Source organism: Ambystoma mexicanum, chromosome 10 (assembly GCF_040938575.1).
Source record: "Ambystoma mexicanum isolate Mex_15411 chromosome 10, UKY_AmexF1_1, whole genome shotgun sequence".
In the NCBI taxonomy this organism is placed as follows: domain Eukaryota; kingdom Metazoa; phylum Chordata; class Amphibia; order Caudata; family Ambystomatidae; genus Ambystoma; species Ambystoma mexicanum.
In genome coordinates this window covers 1443168016-1443188554 of record NC_090932.1, presented here as the reverse complement: position 1 = coordinate 1443188554, position 20539 = coordinate 1443168016, and the positions used below count along the sequence as shown (strand labels likewise).

At 45.2% G+C, this 20539-nt stretch overlaps 1 protein-coding gene across 1 annotated transcript in view; it reads left to right on the top strand.

The window, feature by feature from the left end:
• TRAFD1 (TRAF-type zinc finger domain containing 1) overlaps nucleotides 1-20539 on the top strand; it is a 621343-nt gene that overhangs the window by 533449 nt on the left and 67355 nt on the right. The window contains exon 11 of the mRNA XM_069619500.1: nucleotides 9708-9777. Coding sequence (XP_069475601.1) covers nucleotides 9708-9777 — 70 coding nt within the window. The remainder of the gene's footprint in view (nucleotides 1-9707; nucleotides 9778-20539) is intronic.

Below are 20539 nucleotides of genomic sequence, written 5' to 3'. Positions count from 1 at the left end.
CAGAGCGTGTTTTTCTTGCATACGTTTTTTTTTTAATCGCTTTTGATGACTGTTTGCTTCTCCTCCTGACATTTCTACCGACTGAAGGTGAACGCTTCTCTTACATTTCTACAGGCTTCTCTGCAACACTTTGTGCACAGAGGCAAAAAAAACAGCATTGGCAATGGAGGTAAAAAAAATGCCATTTCCTTGGAACCACTGCAAATGTTGCTCGTTAATGCTGTCATAGTCGGTGGAGAAGATCGCAGCACTGCACATAAAGTCACACATGCTTCTATTTATGAAACTCCTCCCGACCTCTCGCTGTGGACAAATTACACCGGCATGGTCCCGTGCTCCTCTTGGTGGTATGGATGAGAAAATCACCTTGGCAGTGGGGAAAAGCTGCATCACTGCTGGCCTCAACTTATTGTGATGGAGAAAACGTGAGCACATGTACCCCAAATGTAGTGCTCCATAATGCACGACAACTACATCAACAGTACATACAGAGGCCACACATGTGCAAAGGAGAACCATGGCACCGAAACCCCACTCAGACTGTGCCTCAAAAAGCCACAACTCCTTCCAACTGAAGGTTAGCAGCAAAGCCTCTTTCCACAGCATACCTGTGCAGATCTTGCACAAAGGTGTCACCCACGATCAGCACTCTGCGTCTCTCCATCTCTACCAACCTCACTGCATCGAGTTTTGGGGAATAATATCGCAACCCTTCCTGTCAACCACACCTGATTGGATAATTCCCACAGTTCCATTTCCATGCCCACCATCCTTAAAAGGGCAGCTACAGTGAGGGCCGCGCCCCAGTAAAGCAGGGACAGTCCTTTTTCCTTTTCCACTCCAGCCATGCATGCAAGGCGCAAGGCCCTCACCACAGAGAACACCCCATAGTACCCGCTGTGTTTAAATGCTCATGGCATGTGCACTGCACTCCCCATGTGCAATTGAGGCTGCCAGCTTTCGCTCTGCCCACATATTTGCATGCATGGCTGCATACGTTGCGTTGGGTGGGCTGAACGGTATGTAGGAGGCTGTGTACATTGGCCATATTTTACATGTGTGCTGGTGAGCACGTCTTTTCATACCGCGTTATCTTAAAGCACTTCCTAAAGCAAGGGTCTTATAAGGGCCTAACCATAGCAAACGCAAATGGTGACATGTTGCTCCCTATTGTACAGCAGGGCCAATTATGTACACCATATGCTAATGTACGCCTAGCAGCTAACTTTTGCTGTTCTACCAAGTCTACAATGTCCTCCACAACCATTGTGTAAAAGTCACCAACTTCAAATGCATGCAGAGTGATAACTGCATGGCTGCATTATGTTGTGGTTGCAGTGATGAAGACCTAGGCTGTTGGCCGCATGGCCTATGGCCATACGCCCAACTGCCTAGGTCTTGCCCACACCCACCACAACATAACAGAGCCATGCAGGCGAACATGTAGGCATGTGCCAAAATTCAGAAATGCAACAGTTCTACCCAACTGCCGCACCATAAAGAAGGGATGCAAGCACACATGTTCCACTTACCATAATGCACAAACATACCACAGTGTTTGGCACCGCTATCCACTTCCATTCACAAAGCATTGTAATCATGCCAACCAAACAAGTAAATCTTCATAGCATTGGTCCTGCTCCCAAAACTCTAGTACGTGCATAGAAGCAATACTGCATATTGCCCAGATATAGTGAACTGTATCACTAATCTGGGCAGTGCAGACTACCCAAGCGCATACAAGAACCAGTTCAACCGTAACCTCTTCTATATGTACACTATTCCAATAGTGCACCCAGTGGACACACTGAACGGCTGCTCACTGCAGCATCTCCACCCATACACAGGCAACTGTAGGATGTGCTAACAATCACCACACCCATATAACCAACAATGTATGCAATGCAGCCAAACCACACACAAAGCAACAATGTGGCACCTACTTGCAACCAGTGGACATATCTTTTCAACCAGTGGACATATTTTTCTGTGCAAGGGTACCAGCCATGCATCGAAGGGGCTACAGACCTGCCACACACAACACACACAATGTTCATGTCATGTGGAATGCCCTCCCCTTCTTTAATTCAGTCTGCCATCACTCACCACAGAAAGAGATTGCAGCTGGAACTGTCATAACATAATGAAGGCTTCCTGCAATCACCACACAAGGTTGTTGCCTGATGATGTAACCGCAAATTGGCATAGTATGCACGGATAACACTGGCACACCGTCTTCTAATGAGATGCATCACTTGAAGCACTTCACTCCCCCACCCTTTCCATCCCTTGTTCCCACCACCAGATGCCGTAAACTGTTTTCCAGGCCCTTTCACCACTGCATTGTCCTCGGATACAACATGCCATCGTTATCAAAAACTATTGACGCACATCACGTCACTGCACACTGCAGTGCAATCAATACTTTGACCGCGCACCGAACAGAGAAATGGACACCAGAGCGGAGCCAGATATGACTAATTTTAGTGGCCGCACTGTGTTACATACAAGAGGCCCAGCCATGCACACAATGCCTTAGGGACTTGGCACACTCACCACATCACTATCCTCCCATACACCATGGCGGCGTTTGCTAAAAACTTTGACGCACAGCACGCTTCCCTCCAGCCAACCACCGGCTGTATTCAATGTTTGCCGACTTCACGGTGTACTGCAATCCAATGACACTTCTGTCCGCAGAGTGAACAGGGAAATGGGTCCGCGGAGCCGGGTATCACTTTTTTGAGATGTACATTTTAGTTCTTTGCAACAAAAGTACTAGTCAGATTGCCACCAAACACGCAAAAGCAGGCTTTCTGACCCAAGCCTCCGCTCCTGCAGCACATTTGGTGACAATCCGTTCGGCCTGTAGCTGTGCGCAGTTTTTCCCCATTCAGTCTATGGAAAAAAAACATGTTTTGCACCCCCCCCCACCATAACTTTGCCCACCCCTCTCCCCCCCTGCATGAAACCTCACCAAACTTTCCGGACAAATTGAGAGCGGGCCATATACATTTTTTTGCAAAGATTGGGGAGGATTCCTCCAGGGGGAGCGAAGTTATAAGCCGCTGAAAAAGTGGTCTTCCAATGAGTTTAGCAACTTAACCATAACTACACGCCCTCTACCGCGGGCCGTGTAATATGTATAGAGCTAATTTTACCTGCCTTTAATTTATTGAACTAAAGCACACTTTATGAAATAGAATATTTTTGTACTTAACTGTGTGGTCACCTTTCTTTATCATCTCTAGAAGTATTAATTGCTCCTCTTCGCTTCTTAGTTCAGCATGATTGCTTAGCCTTACTGCCTTCAAGCGAGTGGTTAAGTTAGTTTGGTGGAGACAACTTTGTTGCACCTGATTGTCGTCTTCAGATCCTAACTGAAGTTGAGAGTTTGAAAAGTATGTAATAAAAACTAACTGGGAGGTTACTTGGACACACTGGTAGCTCACCACTGAGTTGATGGTGCTACACTGTACAAATAAAGGTGGAAGAACAAAGGGAGAGTTAGGCAAAAGGGCCTCCCTTGTTGAGGAGAATTTTCAGTTCAGTGCTAATTCCCTTCAACCTTGGAGACTCCCAGCTTTTTTGCTGGACGCTGGCCTTTTTAATGTTTCATCTCCCGAGTGAGTGGGACTTTTTACCACTCACTCATGTATTTTCTCTGACTAGGATTTTTCTTATTCTACTGTTTTATGGAGTCTGGTAAACTCCATGGGCATCTGCTTCTTCCATAGTGACACACAGCACCCTCTGTGGCCTTCTCTTAAGGTTTAAATATCTTTTCTTGTGAGAACTACAGTTCCCAAGAATAGTAGGATGACTTTTGCCTTACTTTTTCTTTTGTGGGTCCAGCACACACCACTTTGTGGGGTGCCGAGAGATTACATTGTAACTCCTGATCCCACTTCTCATGTTACTTTTTGTCAAACTGACTGACTTAAATGGCTGGTAGCAGTGGTTACTTTTTACTACCTTTTGTGCAGGGTACTAGCAGGCTGATTTCTCAGCTGCAGTACAGCACCCCTGGGTGACCAATTTTCCAAAATGGCCCCCTGGCTTCTTTTTTTTCACCATTTTTCGTTTGTCAGTTCCTTCTGGGATTTTACTTTGTTTAAACTAGGTTTGAGTCCTTTGTGTTTTTCCCTTTGGCAGGCTCCAGTCCTGAAGCCCGCTCAGGCTGCAGTGTGTCTGGGAAGGTAGAAAGTCAGGGAGAAGCACGAAACGTCGCTGTTCTTTGTAGGAATGCCTGGCTAAAACCAGTTCTAACTGGCCAGCTTGTTGTCCTGGAGTGCATGCATGACTGTGAATGGGTTACATGTGATTTTAACTAAGCGAATAATAACAAACACTTTTTTATCTAAACATTTTTAACAGGAAGAATGTTTTTTTATTTATTTTTTAAATTTGGGCTCCCAAACCTCGGTTTACCCTAGTTTATTATCCCACACCAACACCCTCCCCACCCGTTTTAACCCCTTACCCCACCTTAATATATATTTAAAAAAATTCTGATCTTTTTAGTTATACATGTTTAGTTATGTTTATTTTCAATTCGCTTAAAATGCTGCATTACCCTGTGATTGATTGAAATTGTTCATAAAAGGCAAAGATTTTCGGACTACAGGCTGTCGACCACTGGAACAAGATGTCTGACGAAGATGAAGAGCAGAGATGCCAGCAGCACCTTCCAGGTCCGCAAAATCACTGGTGAATCATTGCAGCTGTGCTGATCCCTTTTTCACATCAACAGGGAAGATCCACCCAGGATGACTTCCTCCCCTAGGCTGGTGGGACCAACTAGCCTCGATCTGCTTCATTTTGGCTCAACCCCCGACTTGCTGCAGCCTTCTTAGGCTGCAATATCCCAATACCTGGGGTACCTGGACCATCATCGAGTGCATAATCTTCCGACGAACGGATTTGCATGCGTCCGTGGGGGTCCTACAGAAGCAGGAATTCTTCATCAAAAGTCCCCTCAGTAGAGTTCAGGACCGAGTGACTGAGGAAAATCCAACCGGGGATATTAGTTCCTCCTTGGTGCCGAGAAAGTCACCAAAACCAGAAAGAACCGCTGAAGTGAGTGGAATCCATTGCTGCCGAGTCCCTCTCCAGAGCGCTGCTGAAGGTCCCCCCTTTCCTCACCACAACCAAGGAGCAGGAATCGGGTTCTGCATCACTACATCGGGAAGGAAGCCAGCTGGAAAAACTTCATCTTTAAGGTACTGTGGGGTTGGGGTGTAACTACCTTATGCCATTTTCGGTGCTTCCTGGCTTGGGAAATGCTGTTTTCCCCATCTAGAGTTGACCTCAACTCACTTGTGCAGGCCTTGAGCGCCTGGAATTTTTCAAGAACTACTGACTTTGTGATTAACTTTTTCACTGAAGAACTGCATCAGAACTAGAACTATCCATTTGACTTTGGTTATCCTGGTTCCCTAAAGGCTACTCTTCTCAACCCTATTGGTGTTGGCAGCGCTGGTTCCTCCATAGGTTTTAAATTGTGTAACACTGTTTTCTGCTAGAAAACAGACTACCTACATCCCTCTGGGAGAAAGTACTATTGTAACAGTTGCAAAAGTGTGTTCCATCCAACTCTGAAACGTTCCCTCCTAAACTCAATCGGTAAAGGTGATCTATAGAAGTGCTATTACTGACCTTTATTGATCAGTCTGTGTGCTGGAACTGTGTAGCATAGAAAGAAATTACTCGCCTGCATTATTGATTGTTATATTGATTTAAACCCATCTTCCATTTTATATTATTGTTTCTGCCTTTTTAGTTTGATTGTTGCCTTGTGTATATGTTAATATAACTCTTAAGTGTGCAAGTGTTTACTTGGACCCTAGTGTTTACTGATTTCAGTGTATTGCTCTAGAGTTCACATTACCACTCCTAAAATAAGCCTGTCTGCTCAGCCACTCTACCGACGTGTGTAGTACAGGCCTATATTAAGAGTTGGGTGTTTAATACACGAGATGTCTTGTGAAGCCCCACACCAGCTGGACTTTAGAAAAACGTACCTAACTTCCCTTATCCCAGAAATCTGTCCATGCAGTCAGAACGCAGAGCTGCTGGGAGACTCAATTGTAGTTAATGCAGGAAAGTTGCAAAAAGGAAATATTTTCCTAAGCAATTTATATCCCGTAAATGCATTTAATATGTATACACTATCAGCCCTACAAATGCATGGCATAACTGCTACGAACTGCACAAACAAAGGCATACTCCTAGTAAAAGAAAATTTGGAGTAAAAATACTCCAAGCAAAAATATGAAACAGTTTACACATTGGAGCCCGTCTCCACCCACACAGCTTCTCTGATCTGTTCATATCAGTTGCACGAGCAGAGCAGTGTTGCTGGACAGAGCTATAATACTTTCTGATCTGAAGAGGGACTTTAGGGTAACCATGCCTCTCTTTGCATGAATTACTAGGTGCAAAGTTGCATGAATTACAAAAAGATATGTTTGACCCTCTCCCCCATTTTTAATGGAAATAACCTTTCTTTGTAAAAGAGAAATAAGAGCCAGAACTGTTGCAGGCCCGGTCTTGCTACCACTATTCCTTAGAAACATCATGTAGGGGCAAGTGGAAATAAACCAGATTCAATTGAGGAGTGTTTGCGGACCTCAAGTGGGAGCCACATACATTTAGTTGGTGCCATCTGTTAGGGAGAATTCCCAGAAATGTGCTAATTCCCTTCATCTTAGAGACCCCCAGCAACTTTGCTGGATTTTGAGTGCTTGATTTTTTTACCTGGAAAGAGTGTGAGCCTTTTTTCCCACTCTTTCATGTATTTTGATGTGTTTTACTTTTGTGCTCTTTGATTATGGAGTTTAAGATAACTCCATAGGCATCTTTTCATGTGTTACACAGCACCCTCAGTGCAGTGACACAGGGATGTCTTTTTAGACTTCCCAAAGGTTTAAATACCTTCTCTGGGATAAACTACTGTTTTCCAGAGAAAGTAAAGTTAAAATGACTTTACTAGTCTTTTTAAATTCCTAGACCCAGCACACACTATCTTCCTATAGAGTGCTGGAGGGGTTACCTAGTATACCCTGGGTCTAAAATACTCATGTAGCAGCCAAATGCTACCCTTTTCTATTGAAATGGCTGGTGGCAGTGGTTTTACAACAAACTACCATGATTTTTCCCGACTGCGAACACCGGTAGCTAAAAATGGCGGGAGCCATGTTTTTCAAGATGGCGCCTTAAGCCCCTTTGTTTAAACTGGTCCCGGTCTTCTTTTTTCGCCATTTCTTTTAGGAAAGGTCCTTCTAGAGTTTCTCTGCGCGCCAAACTAGGTTTGGTCCCTTTTGTTTTCAGTCCTTTACCGGGCTTCAGGACTGAAGACCGCCGCTGGCTCCTGAGTGTCTGGGGTGGGCAGGAAATGAGGGAGGTGCCCGAAACTCCCTGTGCTTAGTCTCCTAGGAGACCCAAATCTATGCTGGCATGATTGGCTGGCTGGCTGGCTGGCTGGCTGGCTGTCAGGCAACGTCAGCCACCCTGCTGGGTGAGTGGCAGCTAGGCTGGAATGAATGGGAGAAAACTGTTTAAAAGGTGAGTCTCCTGGACGGGAAAGCAGAGTCGACCACTGGAACGAAAGAACCGAAGACGAGCTGGAAGAGGACGAGTGCTGCAACTCCTGGACCGTTGGTTTGCCCGGTGAAGCCCTGCTGCAGGTCTGAATTGCCAAACTCACCTAGACAGAGAAGCCCCTACAAGGACGACTTCTTCCTTTTGAATTGGTGGGGCCAATAAACTCGCAAGCCACCTGGATACCATTCTCAGAGCTGGTCAGGGTTAACCAGGGGGGAAGGACACCAGCTTGTGTGCTTGATGAACAGCTACTCGAACTGAAGTGACTCAATTTTGTCAGCGTTTTCCGATGATCCCGTGCAGTGCAGGAGTCCCCCGACATCCTCCCTCTTGTCCCCACGACTGAGGCTCAGGAATAGTGAGATCTGCAGGAACTGCCAAGAACCAACGTCTTCAGCTGCATCTTTTGCTTCATACTAAGGTACTGTGCCAACCCGATTGAGAGAATGCTTCTCTCGCGGTGAAAGTTCGTGGAACTTTCCCAACTTGCAGGCCTAATCAGCTTGTGAACCAACATATGATTCTTTTTCATAGAAACGACTTCTGAGAACTTTGGCAAAGACTTTACCGTTTACCTCAAGAACTGCTCTTTCCTATCCAAGACACTAGTCCATTGACTTTGGCCTAGGCCTATTGAACTGAACCGAGTCCTCTAGTGAACTATAACTATTTGTACTGCCTAGGAAAGTATTTGTGATCTATTCTGCTAACTTGTGCCTTTTTACTCCCATTGAAAGTGACTGAAATGCCATTTTGTTCCTATTTCAGGGGAGCCTAATTCATTCAGAAATGTAATGGTTTGCTATTGAAGTGTGTTTGGATATAATATTAAGTTGCCTCCTTCTAGTGAATGTTTTCTAAATGATTGTGTAATAAATAAATAAGTGTTTTACCAGGAAACCTTGAGAGTAAGTGTCTACTTGAACCACTGTGATTGTAATACCTCTGTGTAACCTCTTGTACTGCTCACATTCCCTCTTGAGATGAGCCTGGCTGCTCAGCTCGCTACCACAAAACTGTGTCGTACAGACTTATACCAAAGGTTGGTTTTTGCTTACACCTGTAGCCCTAATTGTATGTGGTGGTCCCAGATGGTACTGCATGCAATTCTGCCTAACACCATCTCTTTAGAATCCCGGAACAAATAGCCTCCAAGTCTCTCTGCTTGGCACCCACTTATTAATAGGATAAAGCCTGGCTGTTAACCAGATTATGGCATGTACTTTATTTTTATTTATTTTATTTAGCATTTATAAAGCGCATCTAACCCGTGGGTATCTGGGCGCTGGAAATATAGGGTAAGAAACATTTGCAGTTGTTACCACAGGCTACATGCAGTACAACATTCAATCACAGGTGCGTCTTTACAGCGTTTACAGTATATAAGAAATACATTGGTTGAATATACAATTTACAATATGTGGGTTCTCAGTGTTGGATTCTTGGTGCAGTTTGGTAAGATAGGTATGCATTTGGCAGTGAGGTGATAACAGCATAGGTGTGAATGCTACAGATTAGGTGAGAGGAGCCATGTTTTAAGTTTTCTGCGGAATGAGGGGTGGGATGGATCAGATCTGATGGCTAGAGGGAGAGTGTTCCAGCTTTTTGCAGCTACGACTGGGAAACTGCAACCCCCGGCTTTAGTTCTTTTGAATTTAGGCACAGTTAAGAGGTGAGCTGCTGTAGCGCGTGTAGGCTTAGTGGTTTGTGTTGGGCTAAGCAGATTAGTAATTCCCTTTGTTTGAGGGAAATGTGCAATTTTAAATTAATACATTTGCACACTCCATCTGTGGGGCAAATGGTAGTTCTAGGCATGCCATTACAGAACTGAGATATGGCTCAATGGATTAAACAGCCACCATTTTCAGTTGCTGCAAGTAGTTCTTCACTTTTTTTAATTTCTGGGCTTCATTATTCTTCAGAGTTAGAATAAATGTTCTGCATGGGGCTACCATACCCCTCAGTCATGCTGACTGAATCGCTGTCCACTCGAGAACATGTTCTACTGTCCTCGTTCCAAAAGGCCAATCTAGTCTTGTTTTCTTTGCAGTGCCTACGCGCCTCTGTGGGGGTTAATGATTTATTTTTTCAAATTCTTGCAGCTGGAAAGAAGACTACCGCACACATCCGATGATTCGAAACATTGCAGTCCATGTAAACCGTAACACCAAGGTAATTTGTGCATTCAGTGCAATGCAGTAGTAGAGCTATGCTGTAATGTTTAATGAATATGATGGAGCCTGTGAAGTCCTGGCATCCTGCTGTATTACTGTTTTATGCATTGTGATGGTCATTGTGTTTATTAATTTGCTTATATTATTGCTGCCATTAAGTATTGACATTGAGTCCTTTCCCATCTGTGAAGATTAGGGGACTGCTATACATCGTATCCTCCTTCCCATAAGAACATAACCTGGTCTTATGAGTCCCTACAGAAGACAGTGCTAGAGTTAGACCTTGTCGACTTGTGGCGCAAGCAGAAAGGGGAGGAGCGGGTTATTCCTTTCATTCCCACCCCCACAGCACCCACTCGCGCATAGGTTTCCTTTTTGTAAGTAGGGACCACTTCCTGAAATACTGAGAAACAACCTATTTGGGGAAAATGTTATCGTACCACGCCCCATTGCGTACCACGATGACGTGATGAACAAGGGGTGGTGCCCTGTGGAATTTTAGGTCGAAAGCGCTCGGGGATGCAATTTTCAGGGAGGACATAGGACCAGCTATCGCAGAATATTTCGACTTCAACAAAAAATCAGTGGATGACTATGGGACATGTTTAAGGTACCTATTCGGGGGAAATGCATAATCACCACCCACAGGCTGAGAGCAGAACTCGTACCTCGCCTGAATGACTCTGGAGCCCGAATACAAAAACTGGAGGGGCAACCTAGCTAGGGCATCCCTATGCGGCACAGAGTTATTGCAGTAGCGGGGGCTTAGAGCTGAAGGTCAGGAAAGGCTTGGCGTCCATGATTATGCCCAGTATATCAAGCAGATGCATAGTGAAGGGGATAAATCTGGGCGGCTACTGGCCTGGCTGCTGAAGAGGGAAAACCCAGCGGAAATAGTTACCCGGATTGGTACTGATGGGTGGGGGTAGAGGGGATGGCCACGACGCAAGTGGATATCTGTTTGAGTTTTTCTAAAGTCCTACTGATAGTAAAACTTCAATAAGCTATCCCAGTGGTTTGTAGATCCCCAACTCTTAGTATCAGTCTGTACTACCTCAGGACCTTGGTAGAGGGGCAGAGCAGTCAAGCTTACCTTAAGAGGAAGATGTGAGCTGTAGGTAAGTACACTGAACCCAGTAAATAAGGTACATCGAAGAAATACACATAAGTGTGTATTAAAATATATATTTATTATATGTACACCGGAGTCACAATCAAATACTTAGCACATTGAACCATCACACATCAGTACATTTTTAAATACTTTCAAATAGTCAGTTCTTAGTTGGTAGTTGCTAAACGCACACAACTGTTATAGGAGTTTGACGGTTATATCGGTAATACCACGCACCCACAAAATATTAAGGTAATATTATTTAGTCTTCATACACATATAAAATGGTGATTTTTGGAGAGGAAAACAGTTGGTTAGTGTTATCCTAAGAGAGCTTCAGGTTCTAGAGGCAGTCCTGCAGCACAGCCAGTCCTTTAAAGTAAAAAACGCAACCCTAGCTAAGAGGCAATTCATGACGGATTTAAAGTCTTGAGATACAAGAAGGCTTAACCAGGACTACCTAAAGAAACACAAGCAGCAGCTTGAGTCAGAGTTAAGATGGGGTTTCCCTTGACACCTTCATGTGCGCTCCAACGCTCTGGAGCGACTTTCTAGAATCTGGTAAGCAATTCCTTTTTCCCCACAGACCTTTTGTTAGAAGAAAATGTTCAAGTTGAATGTTCTGCGATGTTGCAGCTCTGGACCCGACCTCCAGACTCCCTGGTCTGATGACTGAAGGCAGAACAATCAACAGGATATCTCAGCAGCCGTCTCGAGGGAGGACCTGGGGCATGACTTTCTGCAACATCTTGGTTCACTCTGTGGTTTTGGCCTCTTTTCTGCAGCACCAACAAAGGATGTGGCTCATCTCGTCAGTCTTGTTATCTTCCTGCAGTCCCACGCTCTGATGAGGGGGTCGGGCAAGTTGGTTGAGATCTCTGGGCTCAGCAAAGATTTGGATGGATTCTGCCTTTCCACGACCATGCACTCAATCTGCAGCAGGTGTCCTGGTACTGGGATTTCTGCCGCTCTGAAAATTCCTGGGACCTTGGGAGATGGTTCCATTCAAAGTTCCTCTTGGAACTGGTTGTTCCAGCCAGCCAAAGGGAAGGAGTCGTCCTCTGTCGCACAGAAAACTGGGTCAGGACAGCAGGGGTCACCTCACGGTATTGCAAAGGGTCTGCAGGCGTCATGGATCATCTTCTTCAGTTACTTCAGCTTCCAGTGGTCAAGTTGCTTTGCACTCCAGGAGACTCACCTTTTATACAGTTCCAGCACACACTCCTCTGCAAGCGCTCCCAGCATTTTTCAGAAAGGGGCCTTTGGCTATCAAATCAGGACAGCCAGACCCCCGGTGGGAGCAGGTCATGCTCGGGCACTCTGGCAGACAAAGGACAGGGGGTTGAAAAACTCCTCCCCCCACTTTCTGCCCGCCCAGACAGTCTGGAGCCTAGGCAGGGACACCCAAGGGGTGCAGCCAAAGGCAAAACGCACACACTGTCCTCGCCCTCCCAGAAAGGTAGAAGGACTAACAAACCACGCTAGTAATGGTGAAAAAAGATGGGAGGCCTTAAGTTGATAATTGGGTGTCCCTATTGTGCACTACCGAGGCTATAGACATAGCCTGCGGTACATAAATTACACAATAGTTAGCAGGACACGTCCACTGCCACCAGCCATAACAAGGAAATTGTCTGTGACGAGAGAAGGGCGATACTAGATATCCCTTTGGCATTCTAATTAAGGTCGTGTGTGCCAATATCTCAGACTATGTTTTGATAGAGATACCGAGTATCTCTCTATCCTTAAGAACAGTATTTACTTGTGGCTATAGAAAAGGAATCTCAAAGTAGGACCCTATGGGTCCCCAGCAACACTGCCCGTTAAGGAGCTGAGTGCTGCAAAAGTAATATACAGACACCTTCAAGTGTTATGTTTGTTTTTTAATTTTATATAGCGCTTTAATCCAAAGGATTAGAGAGCCTCCATGGTAGTGGTAGTGGTAGAATACAAATAATAGAGTTCTGAAAGAGAGGCCACAAGAATGAATGAGTGGAAAAACGCTCCACTCATTCAGGATTTAAAGGAAAAGCTCCAGAAGTCAAACGAAGTGACATGATGGAGGTACTGGATCAAGCACATCTGCCAAAACTGATGGTGTGGTATATATTTACCCACTGAGCTGTACTCCCTTCCATAACCAAGCTGCACATCAGCAGAAGCAGCAAAATGGGTGCGCTGGCTCCTGTGAGCACCACTGCCTCACGGCAAAACTGAGTTTTGTAACTACAAAAAGATGGCGGCACCATCTTGCCAAACCCATATTAGGCAGGATGGAACAAGGGGGCACACTGAGAAAGCCTGCCAGTATGTTCTTACATGTACAAAAGGAGTGAAAAAGCAGCACTGCTTTGCTGCAAGCCCAAAAGTTCCCATTTGAAAAAAGCAAATATTTACATTTAAAAATGATGCCACTCTAATGCTAGTTTCCCTCTGTTCCTCATCACACTATTTTTATTAATGGGACCCTGCCAGGCCCATTCACATTTTGCTCCAGCAGGCGAGAGCAGTATCCCTGAATGACAGGCTATTCAGAGCTGAAAAATCTAAAGAAGCTTTACTTCAGCGACACGGGAAACGCTTTACTTTTGGGGCTACACAATATCAAAGATCAATACGTCAAAGAGGCTCTGGGCCTATGTCAATTTCAGTACATCTGTGTTTAAACAAATTGCTGCATACAAGAAACTAACTCTGGCTACAAAAAAATGTGGGAATGCAGAGGGAAGAGAAAAAACAAATTTGCAAGGAAAATGTTAGCAGTCATCACATGTTTAAATGTACTTTTGCAAATAAAGACAAATACTTGTTTAAAAGTGTGCTGGATAAGGCCCTGCCCTTATCTAGCAATGTGAAGGGGTTTTGTGCTGTGAAACATATATGGGAGATCTTATTCAACAGGCTTTATTCTGACTTATAACAAAAATAAGGAATTAAATTGCATTGGCTAGATGGGGGAAATCAGCCCCAAACAGGTTTCTGCTTGGGGGTTGCCAGGAACAGAAGACCGCTCACAGTAGATGCTAGAACACACAAGTACTAATTGCTACCTTGGCAGACTTTTGTCCGGGCTGAGGCTTCTTACAATGGAACTTCTGGGACACCAACCTGTGAAGTGGAGGGGGCCATAAACCTTCAATCAAACTGGGGAACCCCCCCACACTGGGCTGAATTGACAGTTGGTGGTAGCTGGAGAGAAAACAAAATGGTCCCAGTGAAGGACAAAGGATGCCCGTTTGTTTCAAGAGACTATTTTATTAAGAAACTTATAAGATGGTTATTTTTGCAACAGAAATTCGCACTAATGGTTTTAACGTAATTTTGTGGGTTTTAATTTGTTGTAGCCTTCACTGCCACCTTGGGAACAGAAATGGCAGAGAATTGGGTATTCCACAGAAAGTGTACCTGATGCCAATGTGAAAATCAATACTGATATGCCTAATGATAACGTCCATACACATGTATAAAGTTATAGAATTTTAGGCAGACTATTTCACACTAAAAATGATTAGAAGGGCAAATGTTACGCTCGCCTGATCTCTGCAGAGGCGTTGGGGCACGGTTGCAGCCCTCCCTGAACTTGAATCACCCCCTTCAGGCCTCTCCCTCAGTAGAAAAGCTGTGAGCAGTGATACGTGGTGAAACTGCTCCTGCGTGGAGATAAGTGTGTGAGTGCGCCAATCTGTGATTGTTGTACCTCTCGAACCCTTCACCCCAAAGTACAGTTTCTGTGAGCATATGCCCGCCGATAGAGCTCACATGTGAATTATGGAAGATCATCTCTCCGTCCTGCTACTTCTGGCAGGGGCACGTTGCATGCGATATAGTGCCTTCACTGATCCCTGATAAGGATTAGTCCAGCCCAGCTGCAACTATGCTTCTTATGATTGGTACGTCTTTCTTGAGCTCTTGTGATGCTGTTCGTTCTGTTTAATGTCTTTATATGTTGCTCCTATTTATGCCCGCAATAATGTCTCTTCTGTTTTCTTCCCTTAGATGGAAATGCAGCCTCAATGCAGCTGTGAGATGTAAGACGCGGCCAGATGGAAGATGGATGCTACCGCAATGTTCGAAAGCAGGTAAGTGATGGTTTAAAGAAAAGCGTGAAGTATGGCGAAGCGCAACCTTAAACTGACAGTTTTTTCGATGTCTAACCTTGTCTTCTGTTTTTCCTTGCAGGCGCTGCTGTCGACGATGGAGCGTGTCGTGCTGCGGTGCCAAGATGAAGATTTCGGCGTTCTGGAAAGTGTAAAGATGAATACTTGGTTTGCCGAAGATATGTACGGGTTATAACAGCTTCCCCCAGTTGGTAAGTATGCTGGCAGGAAGTAGGATGTCCAGGACGCAGGATCTTCAAAGGTAAGCCTGACCTCAGGCGACGGTGAGCGTTGCGCTGCTTGCAAGTGCAGAATAACGCGAAGCGTCTGTCTTGAGGATCAGGGCCGCTTATATAGCGGAGATCGTGGGCACGCCCATTAGGGCCGGCTTACCAGCCACACCCTGCCACACCTAGACAGTGAGCACGTGCAAAGGCAATCCTTTAGCAGGCACACCCAAGAATACACTTGGGGATGCTTAATGGATGGAATGTTCAAGGTTAATGCTTCATGCTTAATGGATGGAATGTTCAGGGTTAATGCATCTAATGTGCCATGTCCATAATAAAAGCTTTTTGGTGTTAAATGGATGTTCTCGTTTACTTTTGTTCATGAGCCGACAGTGTCCACCCAGGTCTCCTGTGCATGCGACCCCTGCATGCCCTTGTTCCTGACTTCATGACCATGACAGCGAAAAAATGTCTCACAAACTGGAGTGTTGGACTGGCATGTTCTGCATAAAATATGTAACCTGCTTATGTAATTTGTTAAAATGCCCCAACTGTACAAATGTGCCATTTATGGCAAAACTGAATTTTAGCTAAAGTGTCTGGACATTGTAGAACATCATAAATCTGACATTATGCTCTTGAAACCCAACAAGCTGAGAGGAATGCGGTAACTATCACCCCTGACCAATCCTGTTTAGAGGCGTGCTTAGCTAAGCCTGCCCTACCTTCTAATTCTATGATGTCACCATGCTCTATAAAAAGGGTGGTTGACAGAACATACACTCTTACCTGAATTTCCTGCGCCTGCGTTCCTGATCTTCTACATTCATCTTGCCAGATTCCAGATTCCACTGCAAGGCCAAAGCATAGCTGATCCTATCCCAGCAAGGCCAAAACATTGCTGACCATCCCAGCAAGGCCCCAATCCAGAAATCCCACAAAAAATCCCAATAACCAAAGGGAAAAGCAGTGGTATTCTTTTTGGGAAGCATCATGAGACCAGCCTGGCTTTTTGCCCACTAACTGCATGCCCGCTGCAACCCTGCTATCCAGCTGTCCTGATTTTCCAGTGACCAGGCAGGCCCAGTTGTTGTACTGCTAGGAAAGTCCGCTGCTACCTGGTGACCCGAGCCCTGGAGTCCAGAACCCGGTTGACTGTTCCTAATCCCAAATTTAAGAGTGGACTGTGAGTATCCCCCATCCCAGAACACATAGTCTGCCCCATCTTAACTTTTGTCTTTGTGCCACTCTCTAAGCAATGCAATCCATATCCTGATAACTTGTATAGACTGTTCTAATTTTCTGTGCACCCTGTTCTTGTTTCCTAGTGTTAGCACAATTCTTTCATTCACCTCATCTTGTAACTCATTAGTAATATTTAGAGTAATCTAAATTAATTCCCCCATAGATCAGAACCCGGCGGGAAAAGGTTGACTTTTGCAAATCAATCTTTGAATGTACCGTGGCTTTCTTTAACAGCAGTCTAGATAAATTAGTTTAAGTAAACTTTTCTTTTCATTTTTTAAAACTGATTTTCTCTTTTGAACTGCTCTATTTTCCTAAAAACGAACCTCATTCTACCTTCCAATTCTCTCTCAATTCACCAGCTATAGCCCTCCTTTTACTTCTGTATTGTCCCTCTGCAGTGCATCTATTACCCTGCCCAAAAACAGCATTCCGATTCAGTGATTTTCACCCATTTAAAAAAATAAGTATTGCCATTTAAAACTGTAAACTCGAGAAAATGCAACTTTTCCATGTGTGAATTCGGCTGCACTGGGTTTTCAATTTCAATCTGTTTTGTGAACTGTATGCTTTTGTGATACCTTACCTTATGGTTGATAGTGATCTAACATCCCTAATACCGTGATAAAACATATGTATATCCTTATTTAAACACACATATAATTATTTGTCAAAATCCGAGTGTCATTTTAGGCCTTTGCAAAAGGGTTTTTGCCTCTTATTTTGTGAGGGAAGGTCGGATTTTGGTTCTGCCTCTTATCTCAGACTACCTGCTGCTTCTTTCTTTCCACTTAGAGTTTGATTATTTGTGGGTTGAGAGAACATTGCAGGGGGAAACCTTAACTTGGGTGCTATCTATCCTAATTCAAAAAGCGCTGCTATTCATTTGTGCTTTGGATATGTTATACTAAAGGTTAAGTAAGTGCATTGCTTCCATTTCCATTGTCATTATCACCCCATTGGTGATTGCTGCCCAATCTAAAAATGTGTGATTTTTGTGAAGTCTAAAAATAAATATTGCATTTTCATCAACCAGCCTGATTCATAGTCCATTGTGACCCGGGGTATTTGTAAAAGGTGGTGTGAGACGGGTCTGGTACCGGCTCAGTTTGAATTAATTGAGATTGAAGAAAAAGCATTCCTATTGAGCACCACATCCCAGGCTAAGACCAAGTGTCCTGGTACAGTGTGTGACGCCCGATTGGAATCCTTAACAATGGCCACTGCCGCCGAGAAACTGAATGGCCCATTAACAGAGGACGAGATACAGGGGGCAATTAGATCTCTAGGCACAAGAAAGTCACCAGGAGGGGATGGCCTCCCTGCAAAATTCTACTTGACCTATGCAGATCTCCTGGTCTCGAAGTTGAAGTTACTCTATGAAGCGGGGTCCTGCACTCTGTTGAGGTGGCTGAGGCTTGGTCAGTCCTGCTTCCAGGGAGTCTGGAGGATCTTCCTGGAGCTCTTGGCCAGCTTAAAAGCAACGCACACAATCTGGTGTTCCTCTCACTGGCTATTCGGTTCCAGCAGCGACTGCAGTGGAAATTCAATCCGGTCCGAGAGGATGTCCAGGTGGCTTACTTTGGAGTTAATTGGTCCCACCAACTCAAAGGGAGAAGTCGTCCTTGCAGGGGCTTCTCTGTCGATATGAATTTGGAGCTTCAGCACAGCAGCAGGGCTTTACTGGGCAAACCAACGGTCCAGGAGTTGCAGCAGGCGTCTCTTCCAAGTTCTTCTTCAGATTCCTTTGTCCACTGGTCGACTCTGCCTTCCAAGCCAAAAAGCCTTGTCTTTTATACAGAGTTCTTCTGTTCATTCCAGCCTAGTTTGTCAGTCACCCAGCAGGGTGGCTGGTGGCTGTACTTGCCGGACAGCCAGCCGGCCAATCACCTAAGAGTGCATTCCTGTCTGCTAGGAGACTAAGCACAGGGAGTTTCGGGCACCTCCCTCGTTTCCTGCCCCCGCCAGACACCCTGGGGCCAGAGGCGGGCTTCACTCGTGAATCCCACCAAAGACCAAACGAACAAAGGGACCAAACCTGGTAAATCTCAAGAAGGACCTTTCCACAAAGAAATGGCGAAAAAAGACCGGCCATTTTAACAAAAATGGCTCCTTTTGGGTGCTTTACTGCAGCTGCGAACGCAGCCCGTGGTAAATGCACACCACAGTAGTTAAAAGTAAACCACTGCCACTAGACATTCATCGAGGAAAGGGCAACATAAAATTGTTACATGAGAAGCTAGACAAAATGGATACTAAGTAACCCCTCCAGCACCCTATTGTGAGATAGTGTGTGCTGGGCCTAGAAAGTTACAAATGTAAGTCAAGTCAATTTCACTTTACTGCTCTTGGAAACAGTAGTTTATCCAAGAGAAGGTATTTAAACCTTTGGGAAATCTGAAAGACTTCCCTGTGCCACTGCACTGAAGGTGCTGTGTGACACAGTGTAAAAGATGATGCCTATGGAGTTTGTCAGACTCCACAAGCAAAAGAAACAAGAGTTCAAAATCACATTAAAATACACGTGAGAGTGGGGGAAAAGGGTCTCTCTCTCCAGGTTAAAAATTCAAGTCCTCAAAATCCAGCAAAGTTGCGGGGGTTCTCTAAGGTAGAGAGGTATTGGAACATTTCTGAGAATTCTCCCTAACAATGTCCTCTATGTCCACTGCCCAGGTCTGTGTGATCCCTACATGCTGGAATTAATCACCAACATAGGGAAGTTATCAGGGTTTGAAACGAACGAGAACAAATTGGTTGCATTTTCGCTGGCATCCCTGACTAGGGAAGTGCAGGCCAACCTAGAGGCAGTAGGTATACAGTGGGAGACTGAGTTGTCTAAATATCTGGGTATATGGGCGCACCATGATACTGCAGACACCTTTCAATATAATGTGGGGAAGGGCGTTGACAAGCCTAGAGGAAGGGATGAAGTTCTGGGGGTAAGCTGCCGCTCTCTCATGGGAAAAATAAAATGGTGGTTTGAAAGATGATCATCCTGCCGCGGTTGTTATAATTCATCAATATGTCTTTCTTGATTAGGCCCCCCCCTTCTTCAGGAAGTTGGACATCATACTCTCGGGATTCTTATGAGCTGGGGTAGGTGCAGGGTGTCCTTAGACACATTGAGAAGGAGTCGCTCAGGAAGGGACTCTCTCTATCTTGCATGGCCTCTCAGCTACAGCATGCAGTCAGATGGGATTATCAGGCGGGCGGGGCGGACAAGCGATTGATAGGCACACCCCCATGACTTCATACAGAGATGGAAATTCTATGGGGAAATTCAGAGAGGCCGCTAATGTTGCGTATCCTGGCGGTGGTCCAGCAGGTATGGAGGTGAGCGCGCATTAAATTGAAGCTGTGGGAGGGATGCAGCCCCGACATCCCTTTTGAGGGCGGACCCCGAAATGGAGAAAATCCTAGGGGACATGGGACCGAACAGGTGTGCAAAAGCCAAACTTATTACACTGGGGGGGGGGGGCATGTTTGAAGCTGGTGGGGGGGGGGTCTTGATGCTTTTTTTCTGGATGGGTGAAAACATTTCACATGCCAGAAGGGCAATTTTTCAAGTTTGCGAAACTAAGACCCTAGCTAAGAAGTGGGATTCCGTACCAGATGAATCCCTGACTACACCAGTCCTTTTATACTATTCTCACAATGGGGATGGACCGACATGCAGTTACACAGGTGTACGCAGTGCTGCAGGAGAGCAAAACACCTCTTGACGCCCCCCCACCCACACAAAACCGCCCCACCCCCAAAGGTCCGGGAGAAGTCGGAGCGGCTTGGAATTGTCACTAAAAGAGAAAACCTGGTCCAAAATGAATGCCACCATCCCAAAAGTCTCACGTCTCAAACTGATTCAGGTCAATATGATACAAAAGGTCTATATCACAGAGCAGAAGCTGCATTTGATGAATGCATAGATACCGCACACATGCCTGATATGTAACGGGGAGTCTGCAGGTTTCTTGCACATGGTCTTGGGTGCTTGCAGATAATTAGGTACTGGCAGGCAGTGGTTGACCGGCTCAACACCCTTTTGGGGAGGGAGTTGGAATGTACACTCCGGATATG